This window comes from Euleptes europaea, chromosome 1 (assembly GCF_029931775.1).
Source record: "Euleptes europaea isolate rEulEur1 chromosome 1, rEulEur1.hap1, whole genome shotgun sequence".
Classification (NCBI taxonomy): domain Eukaryota; kingdom Metazoa; phylum Chordata; class Lepidosauria; order Squamata; family Sphaerodactylidae; genus Euleptes; species Euleptes europaea.
The window spans coordinates 175,603,536-175,629,516 of NC_079312.1; the positions used below are offsets into that span (position 1 = coordinate 175,603,536).

Below are 25,981 nucleotides of genomic sequence, written 5' to 3' on the forward strand. Positions count from 1 at the left end.
CAGAAAAGGATTGCTTCAAGATCTAATATGGCGTATCCCTATCAGAGGGAGGGAAGGAAGAGGGAAAGAGGGAAAGGAAAGGAAAGGAAAGGAAAGGAAGAAAGAAAGAAAGAAAGAAAGAAAGAAAGAAAGAAAGAAAGAAAGAAAGAAAGAAAGAAAGAAAGAAAGAAAGAAAACTAGCTTCCATTTTTTTGCTCCATGACTTTCCAGTTTCTAGCCAATGGGGGTTACCGCACTTATATTCCCAGCAATGTATTAAGAGTTTGAAACTGTTATAAAAAACACTGTTCGCACTTTCTATGTATTCCCAGCGATGTATTAAGAGTTTGAAAACGTTATAAAAAATACTGTTCGCACTTTGTTTGGCCCCTTGAGCTGTGAAGACGTTTCCCAACCTTTTATAAGCCGCGGTATCCAAAAACCCTGGCTGTTACCGCACTAGTTATTCCCAGCGATGTATCAAGAGTTTGGAAATGTTATAAAAAAAACATCGCTTTAAAAGGGGTTTTGGATGCCACGGCTCAAAAATGGTTGGAAGACGTCTTCACAGCTCAAGGGGCCAAACAAAGTGCGAACAATATTTTTTATAACAGTTTCAAACTCTTCATACATCGCTGGGAATACCAGGTGCGGTAACCCCCAATGTTTTTGCATGGGAAGGAAGAAAAAAAGAGAGAGAGAAAGAACTAGCTTCCATTTTTTACTCCATGACTTTCCAGTTTCTAGCCAATGCTTTTGCTGGGTAGGGAAGAGGCAGGAAAAGAGGGCTGCTGGGAATCGAACCCGGGAACGCCTAGAGAACAGAGAGAATCTTCTATCCCCCTTCCCCCCTGCTCGCTGCCCTCTTCTGCCCGCCCCATGCCTTCCATCCCATTGGCCGCACGGTTCCTCGTCGGCATTCCTATTGGTCGCCCGAGAGGGTCCTCCCCCCGCAGTTTTAAAAGGGATTATTTCCCCTCTTTCCCACCCCCACCCCGCTTTCCCCTCTCCGGCATCTTTTGATTTTTATTCCTTTGGAAGGGTAAAGAGAGGAAACTGACACGCTGCCCCAGGACCCCCCAAAAAAAAGAGGGTGGTGGAGGAAAAGCTTACAGGTGAGTTGGGAAGAATCCGGTGCCGGTCTCTTTAAGATGCACATCTGGATGAGCCAGGGGAACAGCTGGCCTAATGGGGACCAGGCGCGAGCCAGGGTGGAGGAAGAGAAGAGAATAATGCTCCTCTCTCACCAGGCCTTCTGCAACACAGGAGCGGGACAGGAATCTGCAAAGGATTTCTCCCCCCTATTGCATCCAGTGGCGGACGTACATTTTTGGGACCCTGAAGCTTGAACTGTGATAGGGGCCCCCTTCGCAACCAGCCCCGAGGTCTGGGTAACCGCAGTTATCTTCTTCAGTGGGGCTGTCCTATGGCAGATGCATTGGTTCCTTCTCTGACAGAGAGGTAGGAGGTCATCAGAGGGGGCTTGTTAGGATAATAAGGTGAAAAATCTGGTTTTGGGGGGGGGGGGTTAAAATGCACAAGCAAGACGAGCGCAGCCTGAATTGAGAATTCGGATGTCTTTTTCATGGTTCCGACCGGCTCTAGCCTAAGGGCTGAGCTATAGAACTATTAAGTCGTGCGCCAACGAAGGATTCGAGGATCCAGCTGCTAAAACGTAGTCTATGAATAGATTCTGGCGAGCTCAGCAAGCCTGTACAGCTAGAGGTTCGGGCGCTGCAAGCCCCCCAAGAACATTTTAAAATTTGACCAATTACAGGGAGGCCATATGAAATGGGGATTAGAGCATATTGGGAGAGACTGTGGCTCAGTGGTAGAGCATCTGCTCGGCATGCAGAAGGTCCCAGGTTCAATCTCTGGCATCTCCAGTTAAAGGGACTAGGCGAGTAGGTGATGGGAAAGACCTCTGCCTGAGACCCTGGAGAGCCGCTGCCAGTCTGAGTAGACAATACTGACTCTGATGGACCAAGAGTCCTATGCAGTAGAAGGCAGCTTCATGTGTTCATGTAAAGACATCCAGGAGTATATTGGGGAGGGGCTGTGGCTCGGTGGTAAAGTGTCTGCTTGCCATGCACAAGGTCCCAGGTTCAATCCCCGGCATCTCCAGTTAAAGGGACCAAGAAGGTAGGTGATGTGAAAGACCCCTGCTTGAGACCCTGGAGAGCCGCTGCTGGTCTGAGTAGACAATACTGACCTTGATGGACTAAGGGTCCGATTCAGTATAAGGCAGCTTCATGTGTTAATATATTCTAAGGTCAATATTAAGTACTTCAACCCATTGGCTTATGATTCTATCACTAAAATAGCCTTATGTTAATAACAGACACTTTTAAAATACTCCATCGATTTTGTTGGAAAATTCACTCATTAAACAAAAAAGTTGCTTCAGGGCCCCTCCGGGATAAGGGGCCCTGAAGCTTAAGCTTCATTAGTTTCATAGTGATCCACCACTGACTGCATCCCTGGAGGGCAGAGATCCCATTTCTTCTCCTGCTCCAACCCTATCTGGATTGGCAGGCCCGATGCAAAAGGGGTTCCCACCAATACCTCTCTCCTCAGAGCCAGTGTGGTATAGTGGTTAAGAGCGGTGGTTTGGAGCGGTGGGCTCTGATCTGGAGAACCGGGTTTGATTCTCCACTCCTTCACGTGAGCGGCGGAGGCTAATCTGGTGAATCCGGTTGGTTCCCTCACGCCTACACATAAAGCCAGCTGGGTGACCTTGGGCTAGTCACACTCTCTCAGCCCCACCTACCTCACAGGGTGTCTGTTGTGGGGAGGGGAAGGGAAGGTGATTGTAAGATGGTTTGATTCTGCCTTAAGTGGTAGAGAAAGTCGGCATAGAAAAGCCAACTCTTCTTAGCCAAGAAACCAAGGCTCTTAGGAAAGTGAGCCAGCGTCCCCTGGGGTTTGGTGTGGGTTAACGCTCTGGACAGGGGAAGGAAAGTGAATGGCTGCCCTATTCAGACATAGGTTCATGTCCTGGTGATGAGTTTCCTTTGTTTGAATCAGTCTGGGAACTTTGCAGATCTTTTTATAAATAAATACATCCAATTTCCACTTATTTCTTCCTACCATCCAGCATTTTCTTCTTTTTCTTGTGGAGAGTTGCCAGCCTCCAGGTACGACCTGGAGTTCCCCCGGAATGACCACTGAATTCCAGACAACAGAGATCTTGCCCCCCTTGGAGAAAAGGCTGCTTTGGAGGGTGGGACTCTATGGCTGAGGCCTCTTTCCCTCCCCACACTTCACCACAAAATCTCTGGAAATTTCCCATCCTGGAGCTGGCAACCCTAATCTTGTGTGTATAACATCAGGTCACTGAGCGGCAAAGACATTTTGGAGTAATGTCCTCTTCCCAGGAGGGTTGCCAACAGGCCTGGAGATAAAGGCTCTGTCCCTTTAACAGAGGCTTGATATGTTGCAGTGGGCAGCTGACGGTAACTAACATACACCTGGTATATATCATCCCATTAAGCTTCTCTTAAAGGGACAGAGCATTTTCCTCCAGGCGGTTGGCTACCCTACCTCCTGGCCACCCTGCTGTTTGCTCAGCCATGGAAGTATTTCTTCACACAACGCATAGTTAAATTGTGGAACTCCCTGCCCCAGGATGTGGTGATGGTTGCCAACTTGGAAGGTTTGAAGAGGGGAGTGGGCATGTTCATGGAGGAGAAGGCTATTCATGGCTGCTAGTAAAAATTGATACTAGTCATGATGCGTACCTATTCTCTCCAGGATCAGAGGAGTGTGCCTATTATGCAAATGCAATTGGTCTCTCAAGGCAGGGGTGAGGCAGGGATTGTGAAGGGCTCTCTTCATGAGTCCTCACTTCATAACTCCTAATGTAATCTTAATAGCCTCTTGGTTGGCCTGGGCTGCCGCAAGGCTCCATACAAAACATGCAGCCTTCCTGGTCTCCGCGGCTTAAAATCCCCCCTAGATGGTCAATCTTTGATGCCCCCTGAATTACCCAGAGCCCCTTTTTGCTCTGGAGGATGCTAAATCTGATCTCTTTTACTCTCGTGGTTTAAAGCTGCAGCACAGCCTGGGAAACACCGCTTTTCTCCCTCTCTCTTAATACCAGAACGCCGGGGTCATCTGCTGAAGCTGGAGGGCGAGAGATTCAAAATAGATAAACGGAAGTATTTCTTCGCACAGCGCACAGTTAAATTGTGGAACTCCCTGCCCCATAATGTGGTGATGGCCACCAACTCGAGAAGGCTTTAAGATGGGAGTGGACATGTTCATGGAGGAGAGGGCTATTCATGGCTACTAGTAAAAATGGATACTAGTCATGATGCATACCTATTCTCTCCAGGATCAGAGGAGCGTGCCTATTATATTAGATGCTGAGGAACACAGGCAGGACAATGCTGCTGCAGTCATCTTGCTTGTGGGCTTCCTAGAGGCACCTGGTTGGCCCCTGTGTGAACAGCCTGCCAGACTTGATGGGCATTGGTCTGATCCAGAAGGGCCTTTCTTATGTTCTTATCCCAATCAAGCTTTTCTCTGTCTGACAGCTTTTTGTTCAACCATTATACATCCCTCATCATCTTTTCCTCATCTGCTGCGTCTTACCATTCTTTTGTCTTATTTCACATTTTTCTGTAGCTCTTTTTTTAGAGGTCATGTTTATTCCTGCTCCAAAACCAGGTCTCTGTAGCCATTCATATGGTTGCCTGGGGAAGAGTTAAGAATTGCCTCTAAATGATTTCGCAGAGGATGTTTTACAAAGGTTGGCAAACCCTCTCTTTTAAAAAGATAGTTTTTTATTGATCGCAAATGATTCATATGAACACATGAAGCTGCCTTATACTGAATCAGACTCTTGGTCCATCAAAGTCTACTCAGACAGGCAGCAGCTCTCCAGGGTCTCAGGCAGAGGTCTTTCACCTCTCCTGCTTGCCTAGTCCCTTTAACTGGAGATGCCGGGGATTGAACCTGGGACCTTCTGCATGCCAAGAAAAGGCTCTACCACTGAGCCACAGCCTCTCCCAAAAAGAAGCTGCCTTATACTGAATCAGACTCTTGGTCCATCAAAGTCTACTCAGACTGGCAGCAGATCTCCAGGATCTCAGGCAGAGGTCTTTCACATCACCTACCTGCCTAGTCCCTTTAACTGGAGATGCCGGGGACTGAACCTGGGACTTTCTGCATGCCAAGCAGAGGCCCTACCACTGATCCATGGCCCCTCCCCAATGTAGGAGACCTAGAAACAACTTGTGTCAGCTGATGCATTTTGCAGGTGTCCATTTGCAAGACCGTCTTCCGCCTATTGTAGGGAATGAATTTGGTCTCTGTTTTTGGGTTGGTTTGTTTTTTGCTCTCAAGTCGCAGCCGACGTATGGCAGCCTTGTAGGGTTTTCAAGGCAAGAGACGTTCAGAGGTGGTTTGCCATTGCCTGCCCGTGTGTAGTGAGCCTGGACTTTCTTGGGGGGGGGGGGTTGCCCCTCCAAGTACTAAGCCGGGTCAACCCTGCTTAGCTTCTGAGATCAGCCCTAGCCTGTCCTATCTAGGTCAGGCAATGGCCAATCACCTCTGTCTCTTGCCTTGAAAACCCTGCAGGGTTGCCATAAGTCACCTGCGACTTGACTGCACTTTCCACATGGAAGCCGTTTTTGTGATTATCCCCTGTAGCAGGTGTTTTATAGTGGTGCCTCCCTAGGGTTGCCAACCTCCAGGTACTAGCTGGAGATCTGCTATTGCAACTGATCTCCAGCCGATAGAGATCCGTTCCCCTGGAGGAAATGGCCGCTTTGGCCATTGGACTCCATGGCATTGAAGTCCCTCCCCTCCCCAAAACCTGCCCTCCTCGGGCTCCGCCCCCAAAACGTCCCGCTGGTGGCAAAGAGGAACTCGGCAACCCTATGCCCCCCCATCTCGAAATTCCAAAAGTGTCCACATGCCCAACAAAGCCTACAACTCCTGAGTAAGGACAGTTGAGAGATTAAGAGTGGGATTGTGTTGAGGATAAATGAAGATAGTTGAACAAGAAATAAATGGGGAAAGTAGGCAGTAAAATATGGAGAAATAATTTACAGAAGCGTCAAAGTAGAAATGACAAGTTTAACCAAGTGTAGCAATGCCAGACACTGTTTATAACTTTATAATTTAGAGTTCCGGATAATTAGAAGATTGGTACAGTTAAAGAGCAAGATGCTTATATATGTAACTTAGAGTTGTTCATCATTAAGTTAAATCCACTGTATGATTTAAACGAGAGTTCCCTGGTTATTTACTGGTTCGCTTATAATTATCTACCGATTTCCTTGGAAGAAGGTCTAGAGCAGTGGTTCCCAAACTTTTCAGGCCACTGACTGCCCCCTTGGTTCCACAAACTCAACCCCAGCGCCCCCCTACCCTATCCAGCAACGCAGTTGAAGGGGCCCACCTCTAGCACCCCCCTGCTGCCCCCTTGCTTCTTAGTGCCCCCCCAGCTAATCCCACTGCCCCCCAGGGGGTGATACTGCCCACTTTGGGAACCACTGGTCAAGACTGTATGTATGTGTATGTGTATTGTTTAAATTTTCAATAAAAATGTTTTTTTTAAAAAAAAGAGTGGGATTGTGGGTATCCCATGTCTCTCCTCCCACAAGCACAGCAAGCGCCGGAATGGGTGCAGAATGCAACAGAGGGCAAATCTCTGAAGAGGGGTTGGAGACCTGCCTTTCAATGACGCCTTTCGCCCCTCGATAGCCTTTTTCTCCTGCCTCTTCCAGGTTGTGGCCATGGCCACGTTCACCCGCGAGGAATTCTACCAGCAGCTGCTGAGCGGCTGCGTGCTGCCCACGGCTCAGCAGGGTTTTGAGCAGGTTTCGACACTCCTGTTCTTGTGCCTGGCATGCCGTCTCCTTTGGAGGTTGGGTAAGTACAGACCGTCAACCCCTTCCAGCTACAGTCCTCTGTGTGTGTGTGTAATGTGCCATCAAGTCGCAGCCGACTTATGACTACCCCTTTTGGGGTTTTCATGGCAAGAGACTAACAAAGTTGGTTTGCCAGTGCCTTCCTCTGCACACAACCCTGGTATTCCTTGGTGGTCTCCCATCCAAATACCAACCAGGGCTGACCCTGCTTAGCTTCTGAGATCTGACGAGATCAGGCTAGCCTGGGCCATCCAGGTCAGGGCACAGTCCTCTAGAGCAACTATATTTCTGACCCAATGCTATGAAGACGCTCTATTACTGTTATCAGTGACTAAATCGTACTTTGGACATATTATGAGAAGACAGGAGTCACTGGAAAAGACCAACATGCTAGGAAAAGTTGAGGGCAGCAGGAAAAGAGGAAGACCCAACAAGAGATGGATGGACTCAATAAAGGAAGCCACGGACCTCAATTTGCAAGATCTGAGCAAGGCTGTTAAGGATAGGACACTTTGGAGGACACTGATTCATAGGGTTGCCATGAGTTGGAAACGACTTGATGACACTTTACACACATCTATAGGATTTATACTTCACAGCCAGGGTGGATGGGTGGGGATCTCCCCCTTCTCTGACCTTCCTCTCTCCGGCTTGGCCTTTCCTGCACAGCTCTGCCATCTTACGCCAAGCACCTCAGCACCGTGGCCGGCGGCTTCTACGCCCTCTACCACTTCTTCCAGCTGCAGATGGTGTGGGTTGTCCTCCTGAGCCTCTTGTGCTACCTGGTGCTGTTCCTGTGCCGCCACTCGACCCAGAGGGGCGTCCTGCTCTCCATCACGATCCTGATCTATTTGCTCATGGGGTGAGTCGGAGGATCGGGGCCGGGGGGGCAGTGTACAGGAAAGGGTCGGGGTAAGCAATCCGCTGCAGGGACGATTGGGGAATGGAGCGGTGGTTCAAGGCACCCTAGATAGGGTTGCCAACCTTCAGGAACTAGCTGGAGATCTCCTGCTATTACAGCTGATCCTGCTGATAGAGATCTGACAGAGTAAGTCTCTGCTGTTCATAGGAATGCTTGACGCTGGGCCACTCTAGAAGGAGGTCGGACCAAAGAAGATGACGGTAAAATTCTTGGGTCCCAACAAGAGGTTTATAATCCAAATCGTTCACTCAGAGGCAGTAAAAATGTTAAGATGTTATCATGCCTGGGCCAAAGAATCCTTCCTAACTACAAAGTCACAAAACATTTACGGCTTAGAACATCAGAGAGTCCCCATTCTCACCAGACTTTTAGATATGGTGTGTGCGTGTGTTTGTATGTACACACACTATCTGTCTGTTTAGAAAACTGACACACCCCTTCTCCAGAGAACCCATCGAGGGGAAAGTTGAGCCACTGGCCATGACAATGAGAAGGGTGGGAAGGAGGAGAAAATCCATGAGAAATGCTGGTGGAGCTCTTTTGAATCTGGCAGGTTCTGATCATCCAGCTCTTTGAGATCATAGAATCATAGAGTTGGAAGGTACCACCAGGGTCATCTAGTCCAACCCCCTGCGCAATGCAGGAAATTCACAACTACCTCCCCCCGCACACACACACCCAGTGACCAGAAGATGGCCAAGGTGCCCTCCTTATCATCATCTGCCTAAGGTCATAGAATCATCACTGCTGACAGATGGCCATCTAATCTCTTCTTTAAAACCTCCATGGAAGGAGAGCTCACCACCTCCAGAGGAAGCCTGTTCCACTGAGGAACCACTCTGTTAGAAAGGTTTTCTAAAAGATGGACTCTTTTGATTTAATTTCAACCCGTTGGTTCTGGCCTGACCTTCTGGGGCAACAGAAAACAACTCGGCACCCTCCTCTCTATGTCAGCCCTTCAAGTACTTGAAGATGGTTATCATATCACCTCTCAGTCTTCTCCTCTTCAGGCTAAACATACCCAGCTCCTTCTACCTTTCATCATAGGATTTGGTCTACAGACCCCCCTCGCCATCTTTGTTGCCCTCCTCTGGACATCCTTCCTAAATTGGCGTGCCCAAAACTGTTGGGAGAGACAGAGGGGGATTTTTTTTTAAGGGAAAGAAAGTAGATTACTGATTGACAAGGATATCCTTCTCTAACCCCTTGCAGGGAGATGCACATGGTAGACACAGTGACCTGGCATAAGATGAGAGGTATGTTTTCCACAGATGGTTTCTCTGGCCCAACTAGAGATCTGGTTGGCCATTGGAGATTTGATTGACTGTGCAGCTTTAAAAAACAACAACGTTGTATTTAAAGCAGCTGCCACCACGGCACAAGGATCTTCACCATTTTGTGGCTGGTTACGACTCCTGCAGCAGCCATTATGTGGTTGGGCCCACCGTGCTGCATCAGAATTCCAAAAGTGCCCACAGGCTCGAAAAGGTTGGGGACCTCTTCTGTAAAGAGTGAGTCAGGACAATCAATGAAGACTAAAGCTGGAGGGTGAGAGATTAAAAACAGATAAAAGGAAGTATTTCTTCACGAAACGCACAGTTAAATTGTGGAACTCCCTGCCCCTGGATGTGGTGATGGCTGCCAACTTAGAAGGCTTGAAGAGGGGAGTGGACATGTTCATGGAGGAGAGGGTTATTCATGGCTAGTAGTCAAAATGAATACTAGTCATGATGCATACATATTCTCTCCAGGATCAGAGGAGCAGGCCCATTATATCAGGTGCTGTGGAATACAGGCAGGATGGTGCTGCTGCAGTCGTCTTGTTTGTGGCTTCCTAGAGGCACCTGGTTGGCCCCTGTGTGAACAGACTGCTGGACTTGATGGGCCTGGGTCTGATCCAGCATGGCCTTTCTTATGTCCTTATGACTGTGGCGTAACAGGATAGTGGGGTATGAGCAGGCACTGGGCTTTGGTTTTTAAAGGAAAGTAGATAGAAAGCAGATGGGGGGAGCTGCGAGTTCAGATTTAAGAACCTAAGCATTGCCTTGCTGGATCATGTCAAGATCCACCTTTCTGTTTCTGTCAGTGGCCGAAGGATGCCTCTGGGATGCTCAGAAGCTAGGCGCAGAGGCCTTCCCGTGTTGCTTGTCCCCTCCACTTGGTAATCTGAGATATTCTGCTCTCGAACATGGGGGTTCCATTGAGTTACCATGGCTAGCGCTCTTCGAACGTACATTTCCCTCTGCATTTGTTCCTCCAAACTGGTGGGTCGACCGCCGCGTCTTGTAGAAGTGCCCCACGAACACCGACCACCCTCCTTTTCCGTCTCTGCCCAGGAGCCCAGATGATCGTGGCCATGAAGGCGGTGTCGCTGGGCTTCGACCTGGACCGGGGCGAGGTGTCGTCTATCCCTTCCCCGGTGGAATTCATGGGCTACATCTACTTTGTGGGAACGGTCATCTTTGGGCCCTGGTTCCGCTTCCGCACTTACCTGCAGGCTGTGGAGAGCCGGAGAATGGTGAGTGCCCTCCAGCAGGACAAGCAAGCTCTTGCTGCCGGGGAGGGGCCAAATTTAGGTTCTTCGACGGATCATTCAAGAATCCTTTTTATGATTACTATTCAGGTGGTAATTAAGCAATTGAACAATTCAAACGGTAACTTGTAAGAGATTTTGTAGTGACACATCAAAGGTATGCATGTTTAAGATACTTGATAGAAGCTATGATGTTAGATCCTTTTTGAGGCCTAGGGGACGGGATATACCCTTATCTTTATAGTGAACTTTAAGATGTTGTAATTTTTAAGATTGAGAAAAGAATATTTGGTAATGGTGTGGTGGTTAAGAGCGGTGGTCTGATCTAGAGAACATATTTCTATTATTTTTCAATTCCAATATAGGATATCCATTTGATACAATTGCACAGACAATATTAACAGTTCCTCGTTCCTGAATCGGATACAAGCTGTAGCTTGTATCCTATATTGGAATATATATCCTATATTGATATCCTATATTGGAATTGAAAAATAATAGAAATATGTATGGTTGCTATATTGATCCCTGAAGGGGATTTATTAAGAATCTTAGCGGAATTATTGAAGCTACAGAAGCTTATATAGAAATAAGTATATGCTTGACACCATTAACTAAACGGGACTGAGGAAGAATTTGAAACGATCGTCTCCCTTTCTACTTTTCTTCATTTGAAGACATCAACCTTGGATTGATTGTTACTGTACAAGGATTCAGACATTTTTCATGTGCAATTGTTTGGCTTTTTATGTGTTATTGTTTGGCTTTGTAGCACGTTGTTATATTCAATATATCATTGTTATCACGCAATACTATTAGCTCTTTCTGTACTTATTTTCTAACCTTAGGTATTGGTACAGAGGTGTTATTTTTGATTGCTAACCTCCAGGTACTAGCTGGAGATCTCCTGCTATTACAACTGATCTCCATCCAATCGGGATCAGTTCTCCTGGATAAAATGGGGCAGAGCCTGAGGAGGGCGGGGTTTGGGGAGGGACTTCAACGCCATAGAGTCCAGTGGCCAAAGCGGCCATTTTCTCCAGGGGAACTGATCTCTGTCGGCTGGAGATCAGTTGTAATAGCGGGTGATCTCCAGCTAGTACCTGGAGTTTGGCAACCCTACTTGGCAAGCCCCAGGAAAGGCACTGACGGCTGCCACACATTGGGGATCCCTGAATCAGTGGATGTCTCACGACTGAAGCGCTGCACACATTTGACCTCAGTTTCTGAAACGTCTTCATAAAATGAGTGCAAAGGAACCAACTAAGATGACTCCATGTTGTCTCTTTCTCTCCACACAGAGCTTCTCCTGGTTCCAGAAGGTCTGCCGGAGCGGCTTCCTGAGCCTGGTGTGCCTTATCGTATCTACTTGCGTGGCCCCCTATCTCTTCTCTTACTTCATACCCCTCTACAGCTACAAGCTGCTCAAAAGGTAAGTTGGGCGCTTGGAACCGTTCCTTGGGATCTGGAAATCCACACCCCCCCCCCCGCCACACACACACGTAGCTTCCCAGTGCTCTCAATGGTTTCCTGGGGAAGTGAACCATTCAACATTTTCCAGTTGGGAGGGCCTCATTTAGGGTTGCCAGCTCCAGGTCCCAGGTTCAATCCCCGGCATCTCCAGTTAAAGGGACTAGGCGAGTAGGTGATGTGAAAGACCTCTGCCTGAGACCCTGGAGAGCCATGGAAAGGGGCCATGGCTCTCAGGCAGAGTATCTGCTTGGCATGCAGAAGGTCCCAGGTTTAATCCCCGGCATCTCCAGTTAAAGGAACCAGGCAGGTAGGTGATGTGAAAGACCTCTGCCTGAGAGCCATGGAGAGGGGCCATTGCTCAGTGGCAGAGCATCTGCTTGGCATGCAGAAGGTCTCAGGTTCAATCCCCGGCATCTCCAGTTAAAGGAACCAGGCAAGTAGGTGATGTAAAAGACCCCCGCCTGAGAGCCATGGAGAGGGGCCATAGCTCAGTGGTAGAGCATCTGCTTGGCATGCAGAAGGTCCCAGGTTCAATCCCCGGCATCTCCAGTTAAAGGGACTAGGCAGAAGTTGATGTGAAAGACCTCTGCCTGAGACCCTGGAGAGCCACTGCCGGTCTGAGTAGACAATGCTGACTTTGATGGTCCAAAGCAGCTTCATGTGTTGAATACCTGGAGATTTTGGGGGCGGAGCCTGAGGAGGGCGGGGTTTGGGGAGGGGAGGGACTTCAATGCCATAGAGTCCAATTGCCAAAGCAGCCCTTTTCTCCAGGTGAACTGATCTCTATCGGCTGGGGATCAGTTGTAATAGCGGGAGATCTCCAGCTAGTACCTGGAGGTTGACAACCTGAGCCTCAGTGGAATATGGTTCAAGGCTGGGGTTCCTGGGCATTTTATCCTTGATATCTTCTACTTCTGAAGCTGGTCTATGCAACAGTACTTTCCTTAGCCTGAACAGACCACGGAAACAGAGCATTTATTAACTACCCGGCAAGCCACACAATGTGGCTGAGTTGGTTTGTAGGATAAAAATGCTATAAGTGAAGTTGTTATTATTACTGAGCTATTCTGTTTAATAGTCACTGTGGTTTTATATTGCTGCACAGTATACAGCGTGGCGTAGTGGTTAAGAGCGGTGGTTTGGAGCAGTGGACTCTGATCTGGAGAACCGGGTTCGATTCCCCACTCCTCCACATGAGCGGCAGAGGCTAATCTGGTGAACTGGATTTGTTTCCCCGCTCCTACACACGAAGCCAGCTAGGTGACCTTGGGCTAGTCACAGCTCTCTTAGAGCTCTCTCAGCCCCACCTACCTCACAGGGTGTCTGTTGTGGGGAGGGGAGGGAAAGGGAAGGCGATTGTAAGCCGGTTTGATTCTTCCTTAAGTGGTAGAGAAAGTCGGCATATGAAAACCAACTCTTCTTCTTTTCTTCTTTGTCTTTTTCTGTCCTTCCTTTCATCTTTTCTCTCCCTCTCCTTCCTTTTTGTGGGGATCCGGTCGCCGGCTGTAGAAAGCGCAGAACCAGGTAACAGACTAGGCGACACCTCCCTTGAGCCGCTGGGGTCCCCATCTCTTTGCTGTTGTTCTTTACTTCTGGGCACTTTCTGTGGTTTTTGTGGCTTTTGTCCGCGGCAACCCATTTTGTTCAGCGGCTGGCAGCGTGGTGCGGCGGTTCCACTCATCTGACATCATCTTCCTCACATGGTTCATTTTTCTCTGTGGCCCAGCAGCCGGCGTGTCCCGTGGCTCATTGGTTCAGTCTCATCGTGGCTTGTTCTGTGACACAGTACGTCTGCAGAGGTCTTTCCTCCCGCTCTGTGGCTGGTGTGTTTGTCCGTCTCGTTTGGTCCGTATCTCATCTTCGTGCTTCGGTGGCATGCTAGTTCCTGCCTGATATATGTCTCTGTCATTCAGTGGCTTTGGAGAAGGCTTGCCCCTCTTTCCCTGGCTCTGGGTCGTGGTGGTTTATGTCTGGCTTCGTGGCTGTACCTTAGAAACATAGAGCCGGAAGGGACCTCAGGGGTCATCTAGTCCAACCCCTGCACAACGCAGGAAATTCACTCCCCCCTCTACTCCCTCAGTGACCCCTGCTCTATGCCCAGAGGAAGGGGGAAAAAACCCTTCAGGATCTGGCCTGGAGGAAAATTCCTTCCTGGCCTCAAAGTGGCGATTGGCATTACCCTGGGCATGCAAGAAAGGCCCACAAGAGATGAGCACGGACTCATCCCTTCCTGCCCTCCCTTTCATGATCTAACTAAATTCACCCACTCACCTCCCAACACTCAGCTCAGTCTGCTCTAAAATCAGGAACCCTGGAGAACTTCCATGCACAGGGGCTGTACACCTCTGAATCTCGGGATAAAAACGGGGAAAGCCATCTCTTTAGTCTGGTTAGCCATTCTTAAGCCACAGCCCCTGCAATTTTAATAGTACCTTACAGTATTATTGTAAACCCCTTTCCGCTTTGGTCCCAACACCCATCTTGTTATAAGAAAAACAGCTGTGGATTATGCCCAGTTTGTGGATTAAAAAGCTCACATTTCCCCCCAATAAAACCTGAATTTAACAGAGAATTGACCTGCGTTTGTTTGTTTGGTTGGTTTTTTTGGAGGGGCAAATGCAGCTGAACTCTGCAGCCCTTTGTGGCTTTAGAACATAAGAAAGGCTCTGCTGGATCAGACCAAAGTCCATCAAGTCCAGCAATCTGTTCACACGGTGGGCAACCAGGCGCCTCTAGGAAGCCCACGAACAAGACGACTGCAGCAGTATTATCCTGCCTGTGTTCTACAGCACCTAATATAATAGGCATGCTCCTCTGATCCTGGAGAGAATAGGTATGCATCAGGACTAGTATCCATTTGGACTAGTAGCCATGGATTGCTCCATCCTCCATAAGAACCTAAGAAAGGCCAATGCTGGATCAGACCGAGGCCCGTCAAGTCCAGCAGTCTGTTCACCCAGTGGCCAACCAGGTGCCTCTAGGAAGCCCACAAGCAAGACGACTGCAGCAGCACCATCCTGCCTGTGTTCCACAACACCTAAGATAATAGGCCTGCTCCTCTGATCCTGGAGAGAATAGATATGCATCATGACCAGGATGCATTTTGACTAGCAGCCATGGACAGCCCTATCCTCCATGAACATGCCCACTTCCTTTTTAAAGCCTTCCAAGTTGGCATCTATCACCACATCCTGGGGCAGGGAGTTCCACAGTTTAACCCTGCGTTGTGTGAAGAAATGCTTCCTTTTATCTGTTTTGATTCCTTTTATCTCTCACCCTCCAGCTTCAGCAGATGACCCCGCATTCTGGTATTATGAGAGAGGGAGAAAAGCTTCTCCCTGTCCACTCTCTCCGTACCATGCATAATTTCATAGACCTCTAATGTCTCCCCTTAACCGCCTTCTTTCCAAGCTAATCAGCCCTAAGCGTTTTAACTGCTCCTCCCAGGGCAGTTGCTCTAGTCCCCCGATCGTTTTGGTTGCTCTTCTCTGCTTTTCTCTCCATCGTTCTGTGGATCAGTTTGTAAAAAGAATTCAGTGCATTATCGGTCTCTATCTTGCCCCCTGACTCTTTCTTCTTTCTTTCCTTCCGACTTCCCCCACTGTGTCAGGAGCACCACGGTGAGGTGAGTCTTCGCAGGGCTTCTGTCACCTGCTCGCGGGGTGTGTGTGGGGGGGTGTTTGTGTGTGCCGAGGTTCACCAGAGCCTCAGCCTGATTCCCATTGTCCCGACGCAGGTGGCTCCGGGCCTACGAAAGCGCCAGCTCCTTCCACTTCAGCAACTACTTCGTGGGCTTCCTGTCCGAAACGACGGCCACGTTGGCGGGGGCCGGCTTCACCGAGGAAAAGGACCACTTGAGATGGTGAGCGATGCTCCAGAATTGGGGGGGAGCAGGTGCGGTCTGGGATTCTGTCCTTCCAGAACTCTGACGTTCCCCATGTTGCCGTTTTGAACGAATCGTGTAATTTGGGAAACATTAATATAAATGTGACTGGTTTGCATTGCCTGTTGGGACGGGGGGAGTAGGGTTGCCAGCCTCCAGGTGGTGGCTGGAGATCCTTCTATTACAACTGATCTCCAGCCGACAGAGATCATAGAATCATAGAGTTGGAAGGGACCACCAGGGTCGTCTAGTCCAACCCCCTGCACAATGCAGGAAGTTCACAACTACCTCCCCCCCACACCCTACTCCCTGCCCAGAAGATGGCCAAGATGCCCTCCTTCTCAACATCTGCTTAAGGTCATAGAATCAGCATTGCTGACAGATGGCCATCTAGCCTCTGCTTAAAAACCTCCAGGGAAGGAGAGCCCACCACCTCCCGAGGAACCGCTCTAACGGCATTGAAGTTAAGCTGGGATGAATCTAAAGAAAATACGTGAGGGTGAAATATATTTGTGTCTTGTTATGGTTGGGGGCCCCTGACCTGGATGGCCCAGGCTAGCCTGATCTCATCAGATCTCAGAAGCTAAGCAGGGTCAGCCCTGGTTAGTATTTGGATGGGAGACCACCAAGGAATACCAGGGTTGCTGTGCAGAGGAAGGCACTGGCAAACCACCTCTGTAAGTCTCTTGCCATGAACCCCCCCCCCCAAAAGGGGTTGCCATAAGTCGGCTGCGACTTGTCGGTACTTTACACACACACACACACATGGTTGGGGGTCTGCAGCTCTAAGGAAGAATTTTCTAACAGTCAGAGCGGTTCCTCGGTGGAACAGGCTTCCTCAGGAGGTGGTGGGCTCTCCTTCCCTGGAGGTTTTTAAGAAGAGGTTAGATCAGGGGTGTCAAACATGCGGCCTTCAGGGCTTTTATCTGGCCCGTGGGTCAGCTGGGGAGCCCGGGTTGGCCCGGGGCGGATGGGCTACGGGTCAGCTGGGGGGCGGGGGCGCGTTTTGCCGCGGCCCCAACTGGCCGTGGGTCAGCTAGGGGGCGGTTTTTTTTTGCTGCGCCCCCAATGGGCCGCGGGTCAGCTGTGGGGGGCGTTTTGCTGCGGCCCCAATGGGCCACGGGGCATCTGGCAAGACCAGGTGTGTGCATGGGAGGCTTTTCTCTTTTCCCCCTTTCTGTCACGCTCTCTCCTTTTCTTTCTTCCTCTTTTTCTGTCCCCCTCTGCCTCTTTCCTTCCTTCCTTCCTTCCTTCCTTCCTTCCTTCCTTCCTTCCGCCCGCCCGCCCGCCCGCCCGCACTGGAGGTTTTGCCTTGGATTTGCCGCTCTCCAGATGCACATTTTCCCCACCCAAATTCTCAAAACTCAAAAATAAGCTCCCCCACCCCACGTGGAGTTTTGTGCATTCGGATGGGGAAAATGTGCATCTAGACTAGAGAGCGGCAAATCCAAGGCAAAACCAGGAGGGTGAAGTTGGTTCCTTATTCCCAGTTCGTTCCCTATTCCCAGTTCCTTATTCACATTTCCTAGTTCCTGAATGATTTTGAGGACAATTCACAAGCTCTGCACCCCAAAATAATCTTTGGACCACCCCAAGTGACACATCCCCACACTCCAGAGACTGTCCCCTCCAAGAAGACATACAGCGGTGCCCGGTCCAAACACTGGTTCTGGCACCAGTGGCTTCTTTTTGGGTCCCCCCCCCGAAACCTGTATTGCAAACAAGTTTTGAATAAGGAACTGGAGCCCTGCACCCCAAAATATGGATTGGACCACCACATATCATACACCCCCACATTCAGGAGACTGTGCTCTTTGAGATGGCGCATGCTGGGTCCTGGTCCAAAGTCCGGTTCTTGTGCCAGCGGCTCCCAAGTGGGGTGACCCAGGACAGATGCACATACAGACACTGCACCCCAAAATAATCTTTGGACCACCCCAAATGACACATCCCCACACTCCAGAGACTGTCCCCTCCAAGAAGACATACAGCGGTGCCCGGTCCAAACACTGGTTCTGGCACCAGTGGCTTCTTTGTGGGTCCCCCCCCCCACCCGAAACCTGTATTGCAAACAATATATGAGCACATGGCCGGCCCAACCAAGTGACATTTATGTCATATCCGGCCCTCCTAACAAATGAGTTTGACACCCCTGGGTTAGATGGCCATCTGTCAGCAATGCTGACTCTATGACCTTAGGCAGATCATGAGAGGGAGGGCACCTTGGCCATATTCTGGGCATGGAGTAGGGGTCACGGGGGTGTGTGTGGGGAGGTAGTTGTGAAATTCCTGCATTCTGCAGGGGATTGGACTAGATGACCCTGGTGGTCCCTTCCAACTCTGATTCTATTATCTCTCCAATCTAATTTGCAAGATGTTCCTCTGCTTCCTTGGAAGAGGAACCATGAAACTCTGGAGTCCTTTCCTATATCCTACCAGGTGTAATATTTCCCCCCCTCCTCCTTTCAGGGATCTGACCGTATCGCGGCCCCTGAATGTGGAACTGCCCCGTTCTATGGTGGAAGTGGTCACCAGCTGGAATCTGCCCATGTCCCGATGGCTGAACTCCTGTAAGAGCTCTTGTGTCTCTATGTTGTTAGTTGACGGGGGAAGGGCGCTTTAGAACACACATGAACACACATGAAGCTGCCGTGTACTGAATCGGACCCTTGGTCCATCAAAGTCTGTACTGTCTACTCAGACTGGCAGCGGCTCTCCAGGGACTCAGGCAGGGGTCTTTCACATCACCTACTTGCCTGGTTCCTTTAACTAGAGGTGCCGGGGATTGAACCTGGGACCTTCTGAATGCCAAGCAGACGCTCTACCAACTGAGCCAATGCCCCTCCCCATACATGCAACCTTGAGGGGATCAGCCTTGGATAGCTGTGTTTGTTGCACTCAGACTATTTTTTAAAAAACTTTATTACTTTCTAAATAACAGTACATTTCAACACAACATCCGTCTCGGATCCAGCTTTCTTGAAGTACATTGACTTTAAAATCAAACGCAAAACGTGAAGTAGGATACAAGGGTATGGATAAAACTCTAGTTTCAGAGGAAAAGGGTTTTTTTATTTTTATCATTATGTTTTTTTGGGGGGAATGGAAAAAAACTGGGAAAGTGCTTCGATAACCCAATCTTGGTGGTGGATTACCTGAGAAATGGGTAAGGCCGCTTTTAAATTTTGTTGCATCTTGGTAGAAGATTCTGGGAAGAGGAGGCAGTCTTAATGGGGGTGTGGGAGGCGGCCCAGTTACTGACATGTCCTGTTTCCAGATGTCTTTAAGAACTCCCTGAAACTGGGCACCTTCTCGGCAATCATTGTGACCTACGCCGCCAGCGCCCTCTTACATGTGAGTACCTGATGTATATAGCGTGCCAATAGTTAGTTCCTGGGTGCCATTTCTTCATCGCATCCTAGCAGACCCCAAAAATATAGTCTATGCAGGTAGGATGAGCCCTGTGGCGCAGAGTGAGTTCGATCCCGACGGAAGTCGGTTTCAGGTAGCCGACCCGAGGTCGATTCAGCCTTCCATCCTTTCGAGATTCGTAAAATGAGTACCCGGCTTGCTGGGGGTAAAGGGAAGATGACTGGGGAAGGCACTGGCAAACCACCCCGTGAACATAGTCTGCCTAGTAAACGTTGGGATGTGATGTCACGCCATGGGTCAGGAATGACCCGGTGCTTGCACAAGGGACTACCTTTACCTTTGCAGGTGGCAGCCATTTCAACTCCTTATTTCTTTAGTTAATTATCCTACCTTTCCTCGTGGCTCAAAGCAGCTTACAAATGGCCATTCTGTGGAATAATAACAGCACAAGTCACCACGGCTACCACCACCCAAAGAAGATACTTGTGGTCTATGTCTCATTTAAAACCCCTGGCAAATTGACAGTGCATTCCTCCTCCCGGCTTTAAAAATCCATGCAACCCTCATAGGGTTTCATGGGAGATATGCCACCTCAAAGGTGGCGTATCTTGGCAAAAATAAAAAGGGGCGTTCCCAGCCCAAAAGGGCTTCGGAGGCCAGCTAAAGGTGGCTCTGCCCCCAGGCTGGCACTGTTACGCCCTGGGAACACCTCCCAGAAAGCTGTTACGCCCCGGAACGCCTTCCGGGACACCAGCGCGGCCTTTGACGGCGTTTGGATGCTGCCGGAAGGCCCCGTCGGTGTCCCGGGGCGGTGCTGCCACGGCAGCACCCCACAACCAGTGTCTGGGCCTTCCCACCAGTGTTGGGGCCACTAACACTGGCGTTAGTGAGCCGGCGCGGGGGGGCCAGATGCCAGCGCGGTGCCTTCCTGACCTCCTAGATTTCGCCCTTAGATCTCAGGAATGCACTGTCAGTCTTATAGCACTTCTGAAAATGTCTAGAGACAGTAACTCCCCACACCTCTGCAAGCAGCCTGTTCCCTAGGGTGAGAGGTATAATGGAAAAAGTCACAGGCTCTAGATGATGCCAAGTGGGCTTTGCTCTTCTTCCTCCCAGGGGCTGAGTTTCCACCTGGCTGCTGTGCTTTTATCTCTTGGCTTCATCACTTACATTGAACACGGTGAGTCTTAACAGTGCTTATGCTGGGGAGGAACTTCCTGTCTCCCGGGCTCTCCCCACCCATTCACTTCCTTCCATCTACCCCAGTGGTTCCCAAAGTGGGCACTACCACCGTCTGGGGGGCAGTGGGATTACCTAGGGGGGCACTAAGAGGTAAGGGGGCAGCAGAGGGCACTAGAGGTGGGCCCCTTCAACTGTGTTGTTCCCTAATTTACAATAGATCAAGCTATGGTACCATGCTGGCAAATTTGGTGGAAACTATCAGAATTTTTCCCCCAGACTTTGCAGAACTGGTACCACTGGATCAAGTTCATCAGTTTTGTTGAATACATTTCAACTAAAAAGTTTTCATTTTTGAATAGATGTGCAATTAATTGTTACTGTTTTGAAGTTTTATTGTTCTTATCTTCTTTAGTGCATCATGCAAAACCCTATTTTGAATCATGCTTTTTATAGGATAGGGTAGGGGGCGCTGGGGTTGAGTTTGGGGAACCAAGGGGGCGGTGGCCCGAAAAGTTTGGGAACCACTGATCTACCCAATCATTTTCTTTCCTTCCCAGAAAACCCCCCAGCCCTGTCCCAGGAGTTGTTCTGAGTGGATACTAGAAACCCTACCTGGAATTTCGATGGTTCAAGGTTTCATGCCATCAAATTGCTAATGATTTGTGGCGACCCTATGAATTAATGACCACTTCCTAAGATTATCAGCCTTGTATCTGATGAAGGGAGCTTTGACTCTTGAAAGCTCGTGCCCTGAAAATCTTGTTGGTCCCTGCGGTGCTACTGGAATCCAGCTGTTTTGCTGGAGACCAACATGGCTACCCTCTGAAGCCTTGCAAACTGTGGGCCATGACTTCCTTTCTGAGTCAATCCATCCCATGTTGGGTCTTCTCGTTCCCTATTGCCTTCCACTTCAACCTATTATATCACCTGTCCCCTCTCAGGGCACGAATTGCTTTTGGCTTTGACAAAGACCTTCAAATGCCTTAAAACTTGCATATATGTGTGGGTTTCCTCTAGTTCTTCGGAAGCGGCTGTCGGTCATATTCAACGCCTGCATACTTTCCAAGAAGTGCCAGCCAGGGTGTTCACATCGCCACAACACGGTGAGATCTCTTGCAAGTAGGGTTTCCAACCTCCAGGTGGTGGCTAGAGGTCTCCCGCTATTACAACTGATCTGCAGGTGACAGAGATCAGGTCCCCTGGAGAAAATGGCCACGTTGGCAATTGGACTCTATGGCATTGGAGTCCTTCCCCTCCCCAAACCCCGGTTCCACCCCAAAAATCTCCAGGTATTTCCCAACCTGGAGCAGGCAACCCTAGTCCAGCCAATAATTTCCTTCCCTGGTATCCGAAGCATTTGGGTAGAGAGAACCAGAGTGATGTCGTGGTTAGAGTGTCAGACTAGAATCTGAGAGGCCCAGGTTCGAATCTCTACTCTGCCATGGAAGCCTGCTGGATGACCTTGGGCCCAGTCACAAGCTCGCAGCCTAATCTACTTCACGTGGTTCATTTATTTAGTGAAAACATTTATTAGCCGCCTTTATTCCTTACGGCGCTCAAGGCAGCTTGCCCAGATAAAACGCATAAAATAAAATACATTAAAAACGCCGAAACCACAATTTAACGTCACAACTCAGGACTGCTAGTGAACCTAATCAAAAGCAGTTGTTGCGAGGATGAAATGGAGGAGACGAGAATGAGGTAAACTGATTTGGGTCCCTGCTGGGGAGAAAGATGAGGTGACAATGAAGTGAACAAATCTTTCCTAGCACTGCCTCTTGAGTCATTTTCCATGTAAATAGTTGGGGTTGGGGTGGAGTGGGGAGTTACACACTCCAGGGCCTGAAGGAGGGAAAACCATCTCCTTGCTCCCCACCCTGGTTTGGAGGGGAAATTCTTGGCCGCCTGAGCCAGCGTGGTGTAGTGGTTAGGAGCGGTGGACTCTAATCTGGAGAACCGGGTTTGATTCCCCGCTCCTCCACATGAGCGGCGGAGGCTGATCTGGTGAACTGGGTTGGTTTCCCCACTCCTACACATGAAGTCTGCTGGGTGACCTTGGGCTAGTCACAATTCTCGTAGAGCTCTCTCAGCCCCACCTACCTCATAGGGTGTCTGTTGTGGGGAGGGGAAGGGAACAAGATTGCCAGCCAGTTTGATTCTCCTTAAAAGGGAGAGAAAGTCGGCACATAAAAACCAACTCTTCTTCTTCGTTTCTTCTTCCACAGGATCTTTGGGTTCGCCTCCTCAACTTGCTCTTTGGGGCACTCGCAGTCTTTCACCTGGCCTACCTCGGGTCGTTATTTGACATGGACGCCGACGACTCTGTGGAAGAACAGGTAAGGTTCGGGCTGGGGCAGGGGAACAGGTGGGAAAATCTGAGCACACTTGGAAGTTATGTAAAGGTAGACTGGAGTACACAAATGCGTGAAAGTAAACATAATACGTTAGGGTGAAAGTATATTTTGCAGCAAACTCAAGTTTTTAATATTTGATATTTGTATGTTATTATTCTGTATCTTTTTGTTTGTATTTTATTTTCTATTCTGTATTCTTAATATTTTTGTTTTGTTTCTATTATTAAATATTAATAAAAATAAATTTAAATACCAACAATACCATAACGTTGTTTTAATGATGGGAGTGGAGCTGTTGGTTTTAATGATAGTTAAGATGTGATTTTATTAGATATGTTTTGACTCGGTTAGCCACATTTGGCCCTTATGAGGGCAGAAAGGTGAGGTATACATTTCTAAGACAAAATTAATTAAAACATATAACCCTTTGCTTTCTTCCAGGGCTACGGCATGTCTTATACTATCTACAAGTGGTCCGAGCTGAGTTGGGTGAGCCACTGGGTGACCTTTGGGTGCTGGATCTTCTACCGGCTCATCAGCTGAACTGAGGCCTCCGTGCGGACTTGAGGAGATGGAACAGGAGGACTAAACAGGAGAGGTGGATCTCAGCGACCCGCCTTTCCCTCAAAGACAAATGGATGCCGTTGAGGACTTGAACGCTCCGGACGCTGCCTGATCCCTTTCCCTAGGGGACCTTGTCCAGGGAAGGGGTCGGTAGCTGGGGTGACCGTAGGTGAATCCTGACCCATTGCCCTCAAAAAGAAGTAAATTAGGTCAAACAAAGGACTAGGAGGAAGAGAGAAAGAGAGAGCGCTCAAAGTGCACTGAGGTAAAAAGAGCGTTCTCTTTCCTCTCCGCCAAATGACTTTCCGGGAACACATCAACCTGTCGCCCTTGGGGGTTCCGTCTAGTCGCAATCTAGCGTCTGCACCAGCTCTTCTTTTTTTTTGTGGTTGTATGATTAAACCGGTTGCCTCCTCTAAACGCCATGCATGCTCTCTCATTCCCTTCCCCTCGTTTTGGGGCCTGCACCCTTTGCGGTCCTAACGCCCCTCGTTTTGGCTGGGATCGCCAACGCTTTTGCCGTAAGAACCCTGATGAATAGCTGGTTGGAATGTTTACCTTTTTTTATGTGGGTTTAAAATTATCTCCTTTCCTAGCCTGAAAGGCAAAGCAAGGTGACTCTTCACCAACCCTGCCATGCAGCAGTGCAAAATAAAAGTATGCAAATCCATCCATTTTTGCATAATTTATTTTGTTTCCGAGATCCCTGTGTTCAATGCATCCGATGTTTTTGTTTAGCAGAGGCAGAAAGAAGAAAAGGATATCGAGGACAGGCTTAGGGGAGGTGGAAAGGCAGAAGCTACCCATGCAGAAACAGCAAAGACGTATGCAAATCACTGAAACTTGGCGTGGTGTAGTGGTTAAGAGCAGTGGTTTGGAGTGGTGGACTCTGATCTGGAGAACCTGGTTCTATTCCCCACTCCTCCACACGTGCGCCGGAGGCTAATCTGGTGAACCAGGTTGGCTTCCCCACTCCTACACATGAAGCCAGCTGGGTGACCTTGGGCAAGTCATTGTCTCTCAGCCCCACCTACCTCACAGGGTGTCTGTTGTGGGGAGGGGAAGGGAAGGTGATTGTAAGCCGGTTTGAGTCTCCCTTAGGTGGTAGAGAAAGCTGACATATAAAAACCAACTCTTCTTCTTCCTCCTCCTGGATCCCTGACACACGGGATGTAGTTGAGCCAGTTGGCAATAGTGATCACAATGGCATCAAATTTAATTTATATGCAAGTGGGAAAGTGACTGGGAAATCTCACACAATTACCTTTGACTTTAAAAGAGGGAACTTCTCTAAAATGAGAAAATTGGTAAAGAGGAAGTTGAAAGGAACAGTTAGGAGGGTTAAATCTCTTGAAAAGGCTTGGGGGTTACTCAAGTCCACATTACTAGAGGCTCAGCTAGCTTGTATACCGCAGGTCAGGAAAGGTAGTAATAAGTCCAAGAGGTCACCACCATGACTAACGGGTAAGGTGAAGGAAGCAATTAGAGAAAAAAAGTCTTCCTTCAGAGACTGGAAGGTTTGCCCAAACGAAGCAAACAGAAGCAAACACAAACTTGCACAAAGGAAATGCAAGCAGATAATTAGAGATGCAAAAAAAGATTTTGAGGGGCATATTGCTAAACACATCAAAACAAACAAACAATAAGAAATTCTTTAAGTATATTAGGAGTAGGAAACCAGCTAGGGAAGCAGTTGGACCATTGGATGACAATGAGAGTAAAGGAACTCTAAGGGAGGATAAAGCAATTGCTGAAAAACTAAATGAATTCTTCTCATCTGTCTTCACTGTTGAAGATACAGGGCAGCTTCCTTCTCCTGAACAGAGATTTTGGAGAGGGGAAAATGAGGAACTGAGGCAAATAGTGGTAACAAGGAAGGAAGTCCTAGAACATCTAGACAAACTGCAAACTAACAAGTCACAGGGACCAGACGAGTTCTTCAAATGGGAAATTGCTGAACTTCTAACAAAGATATGTAATATGTCCCTTCAATCAGCCTCTGTACCAGAGGACTGGAGAATGGCCAATGTAACACCCATTTATAAAAAAGGTTCCAGGGGGGACCCAGGAAATTACAGGCCAGTTAGCTTAATGTCTGTTCCGGGTAAATTAGTGGAAAGCATTATTAAAGATAGAATTGTCAAGCATATAGAAGGGCAAGGTCTGCTGGGCAAAACCCAACATGGCTTCTGTAAGGGTAGGTCCTGTCTCACTAACATATTAGAGTTTTTTGAAAGTGTCCATAAGCATGTGGACAGGAATGAGCCTATGGATATTGTATATTTGGATTTCCAAAAAGCTTTTGACAAAGTCCCCCACCAAAGACTGCTAAGCAAACTTCATAGACACGGGATAAGAGGACCTCTTATGGATTGAGAGCTGGCTGAAAAATAGGAAGCAGAGAGTAGGAATCAATGGTCAGTTCTCACAATGGCGGGATGTGAGCAGTGGGGTCCCTCAGAGATCTGTGTTGGGACCGTTGCTTTTCAACCTGTTCATCAATGACCTGGAGATGTGGTTAAACAGTGAAGTAGCCAAGTGTGCAGATGACACCAAATTATTTAGGGTGGTTAAAACAAAATCGGACTGTGAAGAGCTCCAGAAGGATCTCTACATGCCGCTAAGAACACTTGAACCTGAACCACTCCCCTGCCCCACCACGGATACAGCCATGCCCCGTTCAACAGTCCTTGGCAGGTGAAGGTGGACTTGGCCCCGTTGCCAAGACGCCCATTCTGGGCAGATGTCAATGATTAATTCGGTGACTAATGATGGGGAAGGAGGAGATGATCGATTCTGGGTGGGGCAGCTGGAGACACCTGCTCCAGAGAGGGGAAC

The 25,981-nt window shown here is 48.8% G+C and overlaps 1 protein-coding gene across 1 annotated transcript; it reads left to right on the forward strand.

Moving 5' to 3' along the window:
• The first annotated feature begins 6,720 nt into the window (after positions 1–6,720).
• PORCN (porcupine O-acyltransferase) lies at positions 6,721–23,137 on the forward strand. Its single transcript, XM_056857463.1, has 12 exons — positions 6,721–6,861; positions 7,530–7,722; positions 8,995–9,038; positions 10,119–10,300; positions 11,617–11,747; positions 15,525–15,650; positions 18,141–18,241; positions 18,949–19,025; positions 20,160–20,223; positions 21,243–21,328; positions 22,451–22,561; positions 23,021–23,137. Exons 1-12 carry the CDS (start codon positions 6,726–6,728, stop codon positions 23,120–23,122), a joined length of 1,353 nt encoding a protein of 450 aa, XP_056713441.1. The 5' UTR covers positions 6,721–6,725; the 3' UTR covers positions 23,123–23,137.
• The last annotated feature ends 2,844 nt before the right edge of the window (positions 23,138–25,981 follow it).